We start from the raw sequence: 18,718 nt of genomic DNA on the forward strand, positions 1-18,718 counted from the left end.
GTGTCACCAAAAAATACATCAAACCCGATGTTAAGCTAATTTTTAAGTGAAAAGTCGATTTTTGTTGAAAAATGTCGATTTTCACCTAAAAACGTACGCTTTTCTGCATTCAAACGTCATTTTCTCCCTAAAATACCACCGTATCATTTTTTTTGACAATACCATTCAAAACCTGAGACTTCGAGGAAGTTTTTCCCGGGGAATGCTCGCCAAACAACTATGTATTGAAACCGAAAAATAAATAGAGAAAAAGTCAAATTTTTTGAAATTGTCACAATGTAAAGATTTACCTAATTTTTCACTTGTTAAATCTATGTAATAAATTTTCGTTTTGCATCAGAGAGATGGGAAATTGAACGCTCTTTCGAATGGTATACCTAGTTTTAAGTTTGCGCAGTAATTTGGTGGAGTTATGGCCGTTTAAAGAGTGTCAAGTCGAAAACACAGGAAAAAAAATTAAAAGTGAAAATACTCGAAAATAAGTCTACACAAAGAAAATGTGTAACAGTAATTTTTTGTTGGAAATTTCTTGTAGAATTGACACCCTGCCTATATCCGAACTTATACGTAGACACTCTGTGTACAGGGTGTCCCAAAAGTCGGGGAGGAGCCGGAAATGGGGGGTAGCTGAGACGATTCTGAACAACAATTTCCTTTGCAAAAATGTCGGATGAGGCTTCGTTAAGCTGGCGGCCGCGCTTGTACGCGAACAAGTGACTCGACGTGCATAGAAGGACATTGACACTGCCGCGGCCGCTCGAACGGTCTACACGCGCTCTGATTGGTCGCGGTTTTCGGTTAATATCTCCTTAACGAAGCCCCATCCGACATTTTTGCAAAGGAAATTCTTGTTCAGAATCGTCTCAGCTACCCCCCGTTTCCGGCTCCTCCCCGACTCTTGGGACACCCTGTATATATATAAATTTACGGCTACCACGGTAAACACCAAAGTATGTATTATTACGCTTTTTAAAACGATTATTTTTGAGAATATACGCTGTAAACACATTAAAATTTATTGTCATATTTTCATGTTTCTTCGCATATAAATTACATAATACGTTCGCTGCCATGCGAGTTTTCTATGTTTTTTCGTTCATGCTGGATACCGTAGAGGCGGTTTAATTATCATCAACATTTGTTCAAATTACAGTGTGGAAAATAAAAACATTTAATACTTGATTTGTGTAATTATTATTATTTTATTGTATACCTAATGATATTAATGTTATTCGAAAATTGACAAATATTAGAGTTTAGGTATTGTAAGCATTTTAACACGTTTGAGACCGATGACTCAACCGATGAGCCAATTGTGATCTCAAAATAGAATTCCAAAAATTGTTTGCACTTGTTGGAGATAATCTTATCATAATATGTTGGTCTCGAATGTTTTAAAAAAGCCATGTAAGTTCGAGCGTCGGTCACCGGTGACTGACGCGGCAGCGAACGTGTTAATATAAAAATACTATGTGTCGGTTTCCAAAAGAGATGTACAGGACAGGGTACAGTAGTTTTTATATTGCAATATAAAATTGTAATATATCCTTTTTCATTGAATATTGTTATTAAGTTTTAATGACGCTAATATTAAAAAAAAAAAGTAGTAGTAAAACCATTATTGTAATATCATTTCATTTTAAAAACTTCCCACAACTGTGTTTACAAAGATGTATTCAATAACAAGTATTGATGTTATGTAATTGTCTCAATTTTTGTAATAACACTTTTTACACATAATAGAAATGTTTAAAAAGTTAATTGAACAGAATACTTCAACATCAGTGTTCAGTACATGTATAATAAAGAAAGGACAGAGAAGTAAACACTTTGTAGAGAGTATAAGACTACATTTATTAAAGTCATAATGAAAAGAAATTGAAAAAAAAATTAATGTATTTATGTTGCATATTAACAAAGGTGTAAAAGAAATATACAATACTGCTATAGTGGCATTTTGTCTCCGAGATAAGTATTATGTGTATTCATATGTGAAACATACAGCATTCGTTTTAACGAGATTTTATATTTTCAAAAATAATAATGTATAATTCCTTTTAGACAGCTTCCTTCTGTGTATCGAGACATATTGACTTGTATATAAAACTGTGCGCAATTTTATAATATTTGTAACATTATATTTTTTTCTTCTTATTTAATTTTGTAATTCATATACATTCGGCAGTAATTTCAATCTATCTTTATGGAGGAAGTTTTACTAACAAGAGATATTTTTAACATCAGCGCATCTAAGCAATTATTTATAAAAGTGGATGATTAGAAACTTCTAATTTTATTTGAAAAACTTATGCCTGAATCGTGGTTTTCTCTGTCGATTCCTAATTTACAAGTAAAGAACACTTATCTAAAATTGACTTCCTATTTCACTATTGAAAACACAAAAACCATTTTGTATGAAGGTAATTTTGATCTTGTTTAATGATCTTTCATCTTAATTCCTTGTGCATCTAAAATATGATAGATTCATGAACACACTATATGTTGTGAATATAAATGTAACAGAAATGTAATGCAGAACTCCAATGTTCCTTTATAGGTTTAGTATAAAATACAATTAAATATAAATGATAAGTGCAATGTTAGTCATGACTAAAATCCCATTACTTATTTATTTGTATTCTACTGACAATTTTTCCTAAATTATTCATACAACTCTTAGAAACGAGCTTATAAACAAGCAAAAAAATGCTTATTTATTCAAGTTTAGTTAATTTATGAATGACAAGTATACTAATAATGGTAAAAAGGAAAATCCAAAATTACATTCAGAATAACATAGAATTCATTTATTAAATCAATGCATAAAAATTAGATGGTAGAGATTAAATTTATATATACATAAACAATTCTATAATAGGCTTTAATGTATATGTGTAAATAAAATTTAATCCATGATAAGTGTGTTCAATTGCATAACTATTAATAAATACAGAGTTTCTTCCCAAATAATCAAAATATTTCTACATCTTCATAGTTTATCCAGATATAAGCCATGTATTTTGAGTAAAATATTCTGATATTTTGTCGGCATATTTTCTATCTACATTTTGCTGATATTACATTGATATCAAGGCATAGCTTATCAGAAAACCATAATTAGTACCAACTATCTTGAATATTAATCTATAATGTAGTTCACATACACTAATGCAAACTTCTCAAATTTATAAATAATTAATAAAGTTAAAATATATTCTTTTATTTCAATTGTCATTCTTATTAAAATTATAAAAAATAACCATTTATTCCAATATTCATTTCCAAACTTTTGTAAAACTTATTAAATATAAATTCGAATAAGTTACTTCCTTATGAAATTTATTTTTAAATATACAGATATTTTTAAAACAATGTACTCATTACCAATAACAGGTTTGAAGATTTTATTAGAAAATTTTACAAATCCTTTTTTCTTTGTCCTTAACCAATGAAATTCATTACAACAATATGAAGAATAACATGTGCAAAAATGAAGTCTGCAAATCCTCTCTCAGGACTTATTCCATGAAACTGACTTTTGTTTTGTGGATTTACTTGTAGCCGTAAGCAAACTGAAACAAACGGATGAATCAATGTTTTAATAAATATGTAACAATGAGCGTTAATTTACATGAAAACATCCTATAAAAGTATCTACTTCTTGAAAAAAAAGAAATGACTTAGTGAAAAAGGGATATTTCTTTCAATGAAAAGATAATGTCATATAAATGATTTTTGATAGATATTGACAGAACTTTTAGGTAAAATAATATTGAAGAACTAAAACATTTTAAACTGAAATTTATAAAAATCTATACAAATTGGAAATAAAATGATTATTAGCAAAATACCTCCAAGAACGAAACAGGAGACACAAGAAATAAATCCGCTCAGAAAGCTGTTGAAAGGGAACGTTCCCACGAGACAACAATAAACGAATTGTATGACACCCGTTAGAAACACATAAAGCAAATAGGCATCTATTATTTTAAGCTTTTTTGGCGTAGTTTTCGTGTACTCTTGCCAAAATTTTCCAATAACTGTTAACGCAGTCATTTTCCTGATTATTGTGACGTTCCGTTTCAGGTTAGTTCGAACTTAGACGCGTGGCACCAACACACCGTTACACTCGTAAACCACGTAAAACGTAACTACACGTAACTACGAAATGCTATCGATAATTGAATGAATCGACACGTAGTAACAACTAGAGATGGCGTGAACTGCTACTTTTGAATCACTCGTGATTCAATCACGTTCGTTCTCAATCACGATGATTTTTCACAGTGATTCGTGATTCTTCGTGATCACTTCTGATTGGTAGAGAACATTCTTTTCACTTTTCACGAATTATGTTGTTCTTAGATTATATATAATCTAAAACCATTAGACAAGAGTTGACGCCATTTCTAGTAACAACTTATACATATCGATACCAGACGTTTCTAAGTATCGAACAAAGTATTTTAAGAAATTTAGTAACAATCGATGATATTTCGATAGGTTGAGAAGTATCGATTGAGTTGAGTGGTAATTTAGAGATTTAGAGGTTAAAGTAGGTTGAAGTACACTACGTAAACAACATAACATTAAGGGAAAGTCAAGAAAGACTGATCACTAAAGTAACGTTGTACAAATTTTACTTAAAGTTATGTAATTTATATAAATAAAATGACAGACGAGAAAGCGCAGACGCAAGAATTTAAATTAGATCCAGATTGCGAATTACGATTCGAAGTTGAAACCAAAAATGAAAAAGTTACACTTGAGGCAAGTATTGAAACGTTTTCAGTAATTCATAATTCAGTAAGTAATTTTATTAATTGGATATTTCGAAATTTTTACTTTGTCGCTGTTTAGTTTACCCTAGGATGAAAGATCACCAAAGTTTACAAATATTGTTACTTGCAGAATACAAACATTTCTTTATTTTAAAGAAACTTAATAACGAGCGCGTAATTTATTTTTTGTGTTACGATATTTATATGACTTTATCCATTTGCAGTTGAAAAGTGGTTTAGCAGAAGTTTTTGGTACAGAATTAGTAAAAGGGAAGAAATATGACTTTACAGCTGGAGCTAAAGTAGCTGTATTTACCTGGCAAGGCTGTACAGTAGAATTAGTTGGAAAAACTGATGTTAGTTATGTTGCTAAAGAGACTCCAATGGGTCTTTATCTAAATTGTCATGCAGCAATGGAAAGGCTTAGAGAAGCTGCGGAGAAAGATGAAACTAGAGGACCGATAACAATGCTTGTAGGTCCCTGCGACGTTGGAAAATCAACATTATGTAGAATTCTACTGAATTATGCAGTTAGAATGGGCCGCAGGCCAATTTTTGTAGATTTGGATGTTGGTCAAGGACATATAGCAATACCTGGTACTGTTGGAGCTTTACTAGTCGAACGCCCATCCAACATTGTGGAAGGCTTCAGTCAACAAGCACCATTAGTCTTTCATTTTGGACATAAGGCTCCACACATGAATGTTACTCTTTATAATCTTCTTGTAACGCGTCTTGCAGAAGTTTGTTCCGATCGGCTCCAAGCTAATAAAAAGGCTAGAATTTCTGGCATTGTAATAAATACATGTGGTTGGGTCAAAGGAGCTGGGTATAAACTATTGACTCATGCTGCACAAGCGTTCGAAGTTGATGCGATTATGGTATTAGATCAAGAAAGACTTTATAATGAACTCGTTAGGGATATGCCAGACTTTGTTAAAGTAGTTTTTCTACCTAAGAGTGGTGGAGTCGTAGAAAGGAGTCAAGCACAGAGGACAGAAGCTAGAGATCAAGGTGTAAGAGAATATTTTTATGGATCTAGAACTCCACTCTATCCACACAGTTTTGAAGTAAAATGGAGTGAAGCAAGATTGTATAAAATTGGAGCTCCGGTATTACCTGCATCCTGTATGCCACTTGGAATGAAGGCAGAAGATAATCTAACAAAATTGGTAGCTGTTACACCAGGGCCAAATCTACTTCATCATTTATTATCAGTTTCATTTGCTGATTCTCCAGAAGATGACGTAGTACAAACTAATGTTGCTGGATTTGTCTGTGTGTAAGTATTTTTTTCATTCAAGAACTTAAACATTTGCTTTTATCACGTAAATGAAGAAAGTATTTAAACGTGGTTCTAGTGGGATATCCTGTATATTGTTATTATTATAAATTCTATTTTTAATATCTGTTTAATACTTCTTTTATGTTGTGTCCTGCTAATGTATATACTTTCTTTATGAAAATAACGTCTGAGTAGGTTTGGATAGTATTTAATGGAGGTAGCGATATTGAATAATGTTAATGTATATGATGTCTAAAGTAGATATGATGATAACAATAATTTAAGGGTGTAAGTTTTGTCCCACCAACAGAAAGTCAAACCAAGTTTGATCATTTTGAATGTAAGTAATTTTTCATTTTATGCTGACGCCGAAAAGGTTATTTAACATAATTTAATATAAAGGAAATAGAAATTTAATATATTATTCAATATCATTTATTATAAATGAAATAGAAATTATTTCATATTTTTTAGTGTAATTTTAATATTTTTTCGAAATCGGTTATATTTTTTTCCAAAAATTATTTTATACAAAATATAATAATGATTAATATTTTACAATATTTGTTTTTGAACTGATGGTTTGGGTTTCGCTGTGATTACAATTTTTTCGTTGATATGTGATACTCTTGGGATTTGATGTGTTGTGTATGAATTTCTGAATCGTTCATTTTTGTTTCTACATTTCATTTTGGGAACGAATTTACACAAAATTATTATTGCTACGATAAGTATTAGGATTCCACTTAACGAGATTGATGAGATAAGGCTATAATGATATTCTATAGGTATGGTATTATTTTCTTAGAGTTCGGTTTTTACATCTGATAGGCGTTTACTGATTGCTCGCAATTCTTCTGGATGTTTGATAATTTTTCGCAATTTATACTGTTTATTCCTCTGAAAATTCATTACATCTAATGTTTCCGGTAAATTAGGTATAGTTAAATCGTATGTTGGTACACAGCTTATCGTTTTTTGATATTTACAGTTTTTTCTAGTTTCTATCGTAAATTCAGTTGTAGAAATTGTACATTTTTCCTTAATAGCTATGATACCAGAATCTTGAATGTAAATTATTTGTGTGGTATGATGTTCTCATATAACAATTACTTGGATGGGAACTGGAGTTACATAGATTCAAGGCTATAAGTCTAATATAACAATTTTCTGGATGCTGAGTGAGTTTAGTAAATAATTGTGCTTCAAAAGAACCGTGTGGAGAGATTTTAAAAATTAGATGATACATTTTACATAAATATTCGTTGTTAAATGTTTTACAATTACTTAAATCTTTATCGTTGATTTGTATGTAATCCGAATTTGTTATATCGATTGCTATATATGATTCTATCATTCGCTTAAATTCGTAGTGATCATGTGGAGTTGAGAAGTCCGTCTTTTCTCGATCCTCCACCGAGCTGATCTAGAATTTCTGTTATGTTTGGTAGTGGGAATGAGTCACCTACCGTTACATCATTCAGTTTTCGGAAGTCTACCATTACTCTATATTTTTTATTTCCTGCTTCATCTGGTTTTTTAGGAACGACTAATAGCGGAGTATTCCACTCACTAGTACTGGGCCCTACTATCCCTTGTTTTAGCATCTCGTTCACTTGTTTATCTACTACTTTTTTGTGTATCTGTGGTAATCGGTACGGTTTTACATTTACCGGTTTTGCATTCGAAATTAAACGTATTTTATGCTTTATTTTGTCAGTAAATCGTAATTTGTCTCCTTCTAAAAAGAATATGTCATTATATTTTTCACAGAGTTCTAGTATACTGTGTTTTTCTTCATTATTTAAGTGTAGTAGGCTAAGTGTAGTAGGTAGTCGGTAGTCAGGCTATCTCGTAATGCTTGCATTCTATCTCTGCCGGCCATAACCCTGGCGTTAAATATCTACTGACTGCCGCGGTGATCGTCCGTTTCGTTAAGTAGGTCAGTGTTGCAAGTGTCCATATGCACTTCAAGTGCTGGTATTCGAATTATTTTTTCTGTCAGATTTACTACTGGCACGAGACAAGAACCGTCTTTTGCCTCTGTTAAACAATTTCCTTTTGTAGGATGGTTGAGCGAAAAACACAAAGTATAATGAAAACTTTATTTAATACGTGTGGTCTCTAAGAAGTCCGGGCTAACACTAGGCTCTCTGGCCTTTTGCCGGTTCCTCCTAAATAACGCTTCATACATACACTCACACACTCTCACATACACACAATCTGGTGATCGGTAGCACGTGGCATGTGGCATGTGTTTGGTAGCGGCCACCGATCACTAACCAGCGGTGCCGATTGTCGGGAGCGGTGCCGACTGTGCAAAAGACTGCGCGTGTAATTGCCTACACTATAAAAAATCCTGGTTTTAGCATTTGCTTCTCTATGATTCCTTGACCGTGTTCATTTGTCACTGCGCGTATTAGCGTCTCTGAGTGCGGTTACAAATTGAAATGGCCATTTTTCTTCTAGAATTTCTACGTTTCTTCTCGGTTGAATGACTGCTTCGAAGTCGGTAACGAAATCATTTCCTAAAATCCCGTCTGCTTGAATCGGAAAATTATCTCTGACTACTCGGCAAGAGTGTATCACAAACCTATTGCCGACCTTCACGTTAAGATTGATTTTACAAATGGTTGGGATGTCGGTATTTCCTATTCCCCTCAAGGATACAACTTCGCTGGTGGTGGTTACCTCACCTACACTGCAGTGCATAACTATAGCATTGCTACAATTTTCGTGCGTTTTGTGGATTTAATTAATAATTCCTAATTTTTAATAGTACCACGTGAAAGAGGCTAAAAATATATTATAGCAATGATAAAACGGTGAACATAACATTAATTTAAGACAACTAATAACAATATTAAATTATAATGTAATGATTAAATGATAATTTCAACAAATGAAAGGGAATAATTTAATAATGAGAAGGACCTCCTTTCTTCTCGATTAACTCAAAAATGCGATTTGGCATACTCCCAACTAGTTTTTTTCAAAATTTCATCGTTAATTTCATTCGAGGATTTTAGTACAGCTTCTTTTAACTGCGAAATGTTCGAGAATTGTTGGTTGTGTGCATAAATACGCCGTACCATCATACCCCATAAAGTTGCCATCGGATTTTGATCCGGGGAGCATGCTGGCCACTTTAATAAATTCACATTAAGTGTTTGAAACCACCTTAGTGTTGCTCGACTTTTGAGTATTGGGGCATTATCTTGTTGATACGTCCAAATAATGCGGTTCTTCGAATGAATAAACGGCACCAAATTGTTCTCCAATATTTCAGTGTACTCTAAACTATTCATTCTGGATGAGGAAAGCGCTAATTACAGCTTGCCACTCGAGCAAAACGCAGCCCATACCATTAACGTTCCCTCTCCAAAATTGCGTTTAGAGGAATATTTTGGCTCTTTTTGTTGGTCTTTCCAGTAACAATTGAACTCATTTGGGCCATCGAGATTAAACTTTTTCTCATCGGAAAATATTACCTAATAAAGAACGTTAAATGGAAGAAAATAATGTCACCTCTTAATTTGTCGATTAACATTAAACTTACATGATTCCAGTTTTTATTCATGTTTTTGCGAGCGTATTCCATTCTTGCTATTTTGTGGTGTTTAGAAAGAATGGGTGCTGAAATTAATTTTTGTCTGGCAATGTTTGGATTCCTTCTAAAGACACGTTGAATGGTCCAACGTGACACTTCGAGTCTATTTCCCGACAGTTTTTCAAACTATTGCTCCCAATTTTAATAATCTGCCTCCCAGCACGTGAGGACAGTTTCTTCTTAGGTCTTCCTTTTTATTTTGGCCATATTTCGACGGATTACGTAAAAAATTTGATATTACTTTAGGAGATCGCTCAAGTTTACGTGCAATTTCCCTAATTCCCAGTTCTAGCTTGTTATAAGCTAAAATTTCACCTTACTCTTTCTTAGTAAGATATTTACCGCGTGGCATTGTATTAATTAATAAAGAAAACTCTGAATTAGATGAAAATCTTGTGACAAACACGCTTGAAGTGTGATGAAAATGAAGGTGGTGCTATAGTTTTGCACCGATTCTATAATGTTTCTCGACTTTATCTCGATATATGCTTAGACTACTTCAGTATATTTCCTCTGACATTAATTATTTACATCGCTTTTTCATATTATCCAACTACTATCTTTGAATTTTTCTTTTAAGTTTAATCGATCTTAAAAATATCAGTGGTGCTATAGTTATGCACCGCAGTGTATAATTTTACCGTTTTTTAACAGAGTTATTCGTCTATCTCTGCATATTCGTGTATCTTTGCACCAGTATCTACTAACATTTGACATTTCGCATTTTTCAACTCGGTTGCTTCTATTTCTATCATTGTACGACGTTGATTTGATTCGCCAGTGTAATTGAGTAAATAAGTGCTTAGAGTTCTCTCGTTCAAGTCCGTTTGCCGTGAATTATGTCTGTCATTACTAACGTTAGACGGTCGCTCTTGATTCTATTCTGAATTCTGTCTATTGGCGGTTTCAAGTCGTCTGTTACTGGGGCCTGCGCCCCCATTGTCTCTAAGTAACGTTCGGTAATCGCGTTGAACATGACTTGGTCGTTTGCAATATGTATGTATTTATTTTAATGTTCCCGTAAGGATTACATAACCTCCGCTTCCTCATTGCAAAATTACAAAATTACACAATATGGTTAACCCATCGAGCTCTATCCTAACTGGAGTGTGAACTGTGAGATAGAAGCCGGCCCGAGAAAGATGCAAGATGAGTGGTTCCGGTACTATCCTATAGCAAATTTATGTGTAGAAGGAGAACAGACTCTCTTTATTTGATTTTATCCCATTATTTGATGCGTAAAAAAAGTATTCGTACAGATTTGAACTTTATTTCCTTTTTATTTATATATAAAACGATAGAAACATTAATAATAATGACACAATAATGAAATAGTATACATAATTTACATACCATAATTTAGATCATACAAATATATACAATTTGGTATAGACCTAAATTTTATTATTTGTCAGAATTTTAATTTATATTGTATTTATTACAGCTATGTAATGCTTTAGGTCAGTGATGGGCAAAACCCTAGGCTTCGAATAAATCTGAAGTTCGTTGATATGTTTGTCTCGTTTCCTCTTTTGAACATTTTCCAAAGAAGGAAACGAGACAAACATATCGGCAAACTTCAGATTTATTCAAAGTCTAGGGTTTTGCCCATTTCTGCTTTAGGTCTACAATGGTCAGCGATGCTCGGGTAGGTTATGTTACGGAGTACGTTTGTTCCCCCTTCTACAAATAAATTTTCTATTGGATAATACCGGAACCACCCATTTTGCATTTCTCTTGGACTTCCGTCACTTCTACTTCTTCCTACGGGAGTTCACACTCCAGTTAGGATAGAGTTCAATGGCTTAACCTATTCTTAATTCCCAGTCCTTATAGATGTCGTCTTATCTTTCTTAACTCTACCTTACAATTATCCTTAACCTATCTTATTCTATCCTAACGCCAGCGCACGCCAGATCGAGAGAGCTCGCCCCCGCTTCCGGGGAATTCCCCCTTATCTTTTTTTTTCCATCTTTCTCCAGTCCATTCATTCATTCATTCATTCATTCATCCATTCTTCCTCTCCCCCCGACTCCTCCAGGATTTCCCCTATCCTATCCCCCAGTCCCCTCTCCTCTTCCTCTTCGGTCGTTTGTAATAGTTGCATGTGATTCTAAAACTTAAACGTGCGTAGCAATCTTTTGCTAGATGCCCTTGTGGGTGACACCTTTCACACCGTGGAATAGAGGTTCTGGAACCCGTACTTCCTCTAGAACTTCCGGAGCCGCTAAGATATCCAAAAGTTCGAGTCGTACCTCGTCTCATGACTTGTTCTTTTTCTAGTGCGAATGCAATTGGCTCTTGCAATGTCTCGAATCGGCGTGCTCTAATTATTACTCTAAGTTTTTTCTTAAGACCGACACTGAATATGTTGAGTGCTTGGTCTTGAATGCATTGCGATAGGGCTTGGTTTGTTACATTATTATTAGTTGGATTAATTGTGAGTTCGGTCAATTCTAGTCAGTTTTTCTAGTCTAGTTGCAAATTCTCTCACAGCGTCGTAATCTCGTTATTTACAATGACTAAATTCAGTCTGTACTGCACCTAACGATCGTTTTGTTGTGTATAATGAAAGTAATATTGTTTTAAGTGTCTCTAGGTTGCCTATCTCGCGGTATCTTAGTTCCATTGTCACTCTGCCAGTTAGTTTTGTAGTCAAAATAGCTCGCAATAGAAGGGGTCGATCGTCTGGTGTCACTAACTCTAATGCTAACATACATGAGTCGATGAACGCTATCACCTCGGTAGGAGATGTTTACCTCAATTCTTTTATTAGTGCAAGGACGGTTAGTACATTAGATGCCATGTTTTCTGTTTGCATTAAGCTAAAGTCGCGTTCTTCTATAAGGAATTCTCTTTCCCTAATTACGTGTTCGAAGTTTTCACTGGCGGCTCCCTGGAAGATCCTTTGCTCTCGCAGTCAATTGGTCCTCGGGCTGCTCTTGACTGCTTTTTCTCGAACTCTCGTTAGGTCCTGATGTCCGACGGTGAAGGATGGTCCGGAATTGAATATCCTCGGATGACTGTGTCCAGAATTCTCCTTCGATGTCGTTGATCCTCAGATCAGTCCTTGGGCGTCGTTTGGTCGTGTTGTCCCCACCAGCGTTTGGTCTCGGCTTGCCATTTTGGGCTGATGTACGTTTCCTCAGAGCACGTCCATAGTCAGCTCCTTGATGCTATCTCAGTAGCAAAACGGTAGTCTCTTGCGTTAGGCGTTGCCAGCAACGAACCAGTGCTTTGTCAGTGTTGATACTCGACTCGACGATCTGAAAGGAAGTTGCACTTTACAACCCGTTAGATTTGACGAAATCCCATCGTTGCCACCAAATTGTTGTGCCCTTAGGCGATTTTAAAGGAGTTTGTTAGATCGTGGGTTTCGAAGCGTTTAAAGAATTGAAATTCACCGAAAGTTCGATGATGAGTCGGAGGATCGTAGCTTCAGCGATGTGATCTTAATATTGACTTTATTCAAAATATGCTGTCGATTTACAAAGTGTTATCGTTTTTATAGCTTTGATTGGTGATCGGACATGACCATATATGGCCATGCTGCCAAGCGCGAGTACTGCTAACTTGCAGTCCTCGCGATGAAGAATGTTACTGACTTGAATCATTACCCGATTAAGCAATGGTCGATCGTATATTCTCATTAGTGTGCCAGGGCACAACAACATTTATTGATAAATAAGTACTTTATACATTATTATAAATATTAATAAATATTTCTTATTTCCAGGACCAATGTTGATGTGGAAAGACAAACATTTACAGTTTTAAGTCCGCAACCAAGGCCATTACCAAATACAGTTTTGTTACTTTCAGATATTCAATTTATGGACAGTCATTAATTTTGTTATCCAATTTATTAAGATTGTATTAAAATCAGCAGTTTCTTAAGTATTTTTGTATACTTTTTTATTAATCCATACAAAATCAAAATGTATTCTATGAATGCATTTGTAATTTTAATATACAATAATACCATTTATACATTTAAGCATGAAAAGTAAATTAATAATAAATTAAATAACATAAATATTCTAATAAATAGTATCATTATCAGAGTGTGACTGTGGCCATCCGAGTGTAACGGTGATAACATCAGAGCCTGATGGTGGCTATCAAAGCGTGATTGCGATCACGTGAACCGTCATTACTCTCACGCTCTAATGATCATGGTCACGGTCTGATGTATCATCACGTTCATTGTATTACAATACAATTATTGCAATAAAAAGCAGTTCAGAGACAATTCAGCATTAGTCATTTACACGTACACTTTCCATATTCCACATACCACTTTAATATAAAGTTCTACAATCATATACAAAATTGGAATACCTCCTTAGTTGGACCTTTTTTTGAAAAATACCAGGTAAGACTGTAGTTTACCCCCTCCCCCCTAAGCTTTTTGCATCTGTCGTACGTCGTTTTATATATTGTCGTTTTTGGCGGAAATTACAAATTTTCAAGATATTCACAAAAAAACTGTGGTAATTATAGAGAACAGGTACTACATCCTCACCGATTTTGATGACTTTTAAATATGTTGTAGAAATCAATGTTTTGAACAACTTTTTCCACGGTGTAATAAAGATAGGTGGACTGACTACGCAACCCCCACTACAAAATTGCTGTGATCTTAAAGAAAAAGTTACTTGTCTTCCTGCAGAGGGTATTAGTGTAACACGTGAACAATATCACGATTACTTCCTTATGGTTCTTTTACACCGTGCCATAACCACGTGCTTAATACTGTTGCGTGACCTGTGTGCTACGACCATATATACATGGACTGCTCAAGCTATACTATAGTCCGCAACCAACATCTCCCATGCCAAAGTTACGAGTAAGCAGTTGTGCGCAAGCGCTACAATCAATATGCGATAGCAGTGGGGAAAGGCGCAAATTGAAATGTTGATCGGTTGCTGAACTACTGCGATTTGTAACACATATCCAAGTTTTTCAGATTTCTATACTTACAATTAGAAAAGGAAATTACTTATTATGAATCAAAACAGCTGTTTGTAATTAAAAAATGGTTATATTTAGGGGTATGTAGTCGGTAATGATTTGATTTGCGCGTTGAAAGTGCGAGAGCGCGACGACACGGCCTTCTACGTTTTTTGCTCGCGACACTCGTGTGTCTACGGTATGCCAAATACAGTATAGCAGTAACGTTATGTGAGTCGACCCGTCAACAACGATATAAATATACCACGTGAAACCGTTAAATCTGTTCTTCCTTAACAACCACGCCCAGAAAGAATAAAAGTATCCCCACAGGTACTTATTATTTAGTCGAATATTATTTAGTACAGATAGAAGTAATACAACTAAAACTAATATTATATCATGTATAATATCAGAATACAAAAAAAAAAAAACATTTTGTAGAATACATTATTGATGCATATGAAGAATAAGCTTTGTGAATTTGTGCCTCACAAATATCTCCTTCTGACACATGAGCTGCAATTGATGATGAACCCGGATTTTTAGATACTTTTCTGCTATTGTTTTTATCAATTTCGTTTTATGATAATTAAATAATTCTTGGGCAATAATGTGTTCTTGCATCTTTCGCGTATTAAAAGTTTTAGCTGCTACCATTGTAAACGTTTTAGTTACAATGATTCTAAAAAGTTTTTTCACGTTGCCTATATATTAAGTATTTTCTCGAAATAGAGTCTCAACCGCGTGGCAAACTACATGAACATGCCCAGAAGCGTGCAGTAAGTTACTTCCTCCTATCTCGCTCCCACTGAAACATGAGGTGGCCCATGAGAAGCTACTTTATCGTACCGATGGATCCCCCTATGCCGAGGCTATGCTGTTCCATCGGTCCTCCTCGCATTTCTTCTGTGCTCGACATCGTCCTCTGTGTCGTGGCAGCCGTGTACGCATAGCGGTGAGGTGGCCTTAGCCATCCTGAATAGGTACTTTCTGAAGTACCCGTGACCGCTCAGAAATTGGGTAAGGTAATAGTCCATCTCGCCGTGTCTCCGACCGACCTAAAGAGCGAGGCTGAGGATCACCTTAGCCGTACAGCACCCCCGGGTCTCGTCGGCCATCGACGCAGGGTGTACTCGCGGGCCATCTTTCTTGCGTCGCTCTTGCTATGGCCGCACCTGATCGCCTTATAGACTTTCTTGTACTCTCTCGCGAGCAGGTTTATGGGCACCATCCCCGCGATGACCAACACAGCCGGCTCCGTAACAGTCCTGTACGAACAGGCTACTCGGAGCGCGCACCTCCTTTGGACCGTCGCTATTCTGCGGCGGTACTTCTCAAAACGGAGGGCTTCAGCCCAGACCTTCGCTCCGTACAAGAGTACGGCTTATACGGAGGTCATGAGCAGCCTCTGCTCCGTACAAGAGTACGGCTTATACGGAGGTCATGAGCAGTCTCCGCTTCGCCGGCCTCGGTCCTCCGATGTTGGCCATGAGGCGGAAGAGGGACGACGCGGTAATCGCCGCCCTGTCGGCCGCCTGCCTTATTTGTGCCCAGTAGGTCCGCCTGGTATCAAGCTGGATACCCAGATACTTGATGGCGGCCTTGACTACGATAGTATGGATCCCCTCCTTAAAAGGTATTTCGGTGGGGATCCTTCGCTTTGACAGGACGACGATTTCGGTCTTTTCGGCCGCTAACCGAAGACCCGCGTCGTCCAACCATCTCTGTACCCGCCTCATGACCTGATTAAGGCCATACTGTGCGCGCGCCGTGGTGCGGGCGACAACAACTGGCGTTATATCGTCCGCGTAGCCCACCAGGAACGCCTCACTAGGGAACTCGATCCGCAGGATGGCGTCGTAAAATGCGTTCCAGAGGTCCGGTCCTAAAATGGACCCCTGGGCAACTCCTGCGGAGACTTTTCTCCTCCGTCTTCCCTCGGCCGTGTCGTATATCAAGACACGGTCCGAGAGGTAATCCTCCATTAACTGGAAGAGATAGTCTGGCACGTGGAAGGTGTTCTCCAGTGCCGCGAGTATCCCCGCCCAACTCACCGAGTTGAAGGCGTTCTTGACGTCCAACGTGGCTACGAGGACGACATAGCAGCTGTGTCGGTTGCCTGACTCTGCCCTGTCGGCGGCCTCCGTAATCATCCGGATGGCGTTGGCGGCCTTCGTAATCATCCGGATGGCGTCGACGGTAGACCTTCCGCGTCTAACCCCGAATTGCCAGCCCGATAGATCGCCTGCCGCCTGAAAAGCTGCCAGGAGGCGGAGCCTGATCATCTTTTCGAGCAGCTTCCCGGCCGTGTCCAGCATTCGTACGGGTCTGTACGCGGACGGGCCGGTCAAACGCTCCTTCCCCTTGCTAATCAGCGTCAGGCACTGAACTTTCCATCGGATCGGTCAATGACCGGAACCCAGACATGCATTTACCATTTCCAGCATCGGCAGTGGGCTTAGCTGTACCGCCAGGTTCACCACTTCTGCTGGAATGCTGTCCGGGCCCGGGGCTTTCCTGTTGCGGAAGGTTCGGGCTGCATCCTGCATCTCCTGCATGGTGAAGGGGGCGGGGGGAATGCTTCACCTTAAGCCCCGCTGACCGTCACGTTCTTTCCGGGTGATCCGGGAAGAGGGCGTTTACGATCGCCGATGCCTCGTCTGCGGGAAGTACCGCGGGGCCGTTTTGAGCACCGATCTTGCGCAGCACGATTCGGTATCTAAGGCCCCACGGGTCGCAGTTGACCTTCTCTCGAAGGTCCTCCCAGCAGTGCCACTGACTCGCCCTTATGGCGTGGCGCAGCTCCTTAAGCTTGAACCTGTAGGATTCTCACAGGGCCTCGCCTGGTGCGCTGGGCCGTTCGCCGCAGACGGAGACAGTCTCCGCGGAGGTTGGCGATATCGCTCGACCACTAGTACGCAGGCCTTGTGGCTCTGCGTGGCTTTCCATGGCTCATCGACTCATCGCACGTCTTGTGGACGGCATGCATGGTTGCACCGACGAGCCGCTCCACCGATATCCGGGTGTAGGTCTCCACGGCGGGCCGCGAGATGTTTTGCAAGCCGGCCTGTAGGACCCGCTCAAAACGTTCTATTTGAAGCGTTTTAAGGTTCCACCCTCGGAAGTCGGGTGGAACCCTGCTTCTTTCCCCGGATATCCGGAAAGCCACATACTGGTGGTCGCTCCCTGTGTAGTCCTCGATACGGGGGACGACATCCTCAGAAGCCATCGTGATGTCGATGATGGTCTCCTGGTAGCAAAACCTCCGGAAAGTCGTGGACGACCCTCTGTTCAGGATCACCAAGTTTTGACGTGTCGCCATCTTGACGACCTGTCGTTCACTAGTGTCCCGTCTGGGCATTCTCCACTTAACCGCCTTCGCGTTGAACTCCCCTCCGACAATCTATCCTCCTTTCTGATCACCGATGGTGTCTTCGAGGACCCCAATCTTTACGAGGAAATCTGCGATGCGGTCATTAGGGGAGAGGTACACGCTAACTAGCGTCAAACCCTTCTCCTTACCCAGACGAAACCGGCGCCTGCGCCGCGCGACTGGACCCGAAACTTGGAGGGGTCCGGTATCCAGATCGCTGCGGTTCCCTGCGTGTCGAGGAACCACGCTGAGCCTTCTCGAGCTCTGTACGGCTCAGAGAGCAGAAGAATGTCGGCCTCCTGTTCCCGCCGCAGTTGCTCGAGAAGGCCGTCCGCGACCCTGCTCCGGTTAAGGGTGCCCTGGAGCACCTTAGCCATTGCTCTTTCTCTTAGCCTCCGCTAAAGCGTCGCGAAATGCCTTGCAGGCACCGGATTCCGTGACGTGCTGCAAGTTTGCACCTTTGACGTCCTTATTAGCGCAGACCACGCACCTAGGCGCTTTTTGGCACCCAGTGGCCGCGTGCCCCTTCTCCCCGCACCGGTAGGAATTTTGTTGCCGGTCGGGGCCCTTGCAGCCACGCGCCACACGCGCAGTTCTTCTTCTGGGCCGGGATATTATTATCTCGACCCTTATTTTACCGCAGTCCATCAATTTGGCCGCGGCCTGCTCCTCCATTTCGATTATTGCCATTTTATGGCCTCGTGCCTTTTTCT

General features: G+C 38.5%; 2 protein-coding genes across 2 annotated transcripts; one reads left to right on the top strand and one right to left on the bottom strand.

The window, feature by feature from the left end:
* Positions 1-2,780: 2,780 nt before the first annotated feature.
* On the bottom strand, positions 2,781-4,195 carry LOC128885768 (dolichyl-diphosphooligosaccharide--protein glycosyltransferase subunit DAD1). The gene is made up of 2 exons (XM_054140021.1): positions 3,852-4,195; positions 2,781-3,572 (listed from the first exon to the last, which is right to left on the bottom strand). The coding sequence occupies exons 1-2, from the start codon at positions 4,054-4,056 to the stop codon at positions 3,442-3,444; spliced, it is 336 nt and encodes a 111-aa protein (XP_053995996.1). The 5' UTR covers positions 4,057-4,195; the 3' UTR covers positions 2,781-3,441.
* Positions 4,196-4,496: 301 nt separating this feature from the next.
* LOC128885767 (protein CLP1 homolog) lies at positions 4,497-13,576 on the top strand. The gene is made up of 3 exons (XM_054140020.1): positions 4,497-4,770; positions 5,006-6,063; positions 13,413-13,576. The coding sequence occupies exons 1-3, from the start codon at positions 4,672-4,674 to the stop codon at positions 13,522-13,524; spliced, it is 1,269 nt and encodes a 422-aa protein (XP_053995995.1). The 5' UTR covers positions 4,497-4,671; the 3' UTR covers positions 13,525-13,576.
* Positions 13,577-18,718: the final 5,142 nt, after the last annotated feature.

This window comes from Hylaeus anthracinus, unplaced genomic scaffold (assembly GCF_026225885.1).
Source record: "Hylaeus anthracinus isolate JK02 unplaced genomic scaffold, UHH_iyHylAnth1.0_haploid 11981, whole genome shotgun sequence".
NCBI lineage: Eukaryota > Metazoa > Arthropoda > Insecta > Hymenoptera > Colletidae > Hylaeus > Hylaeus anthracinus.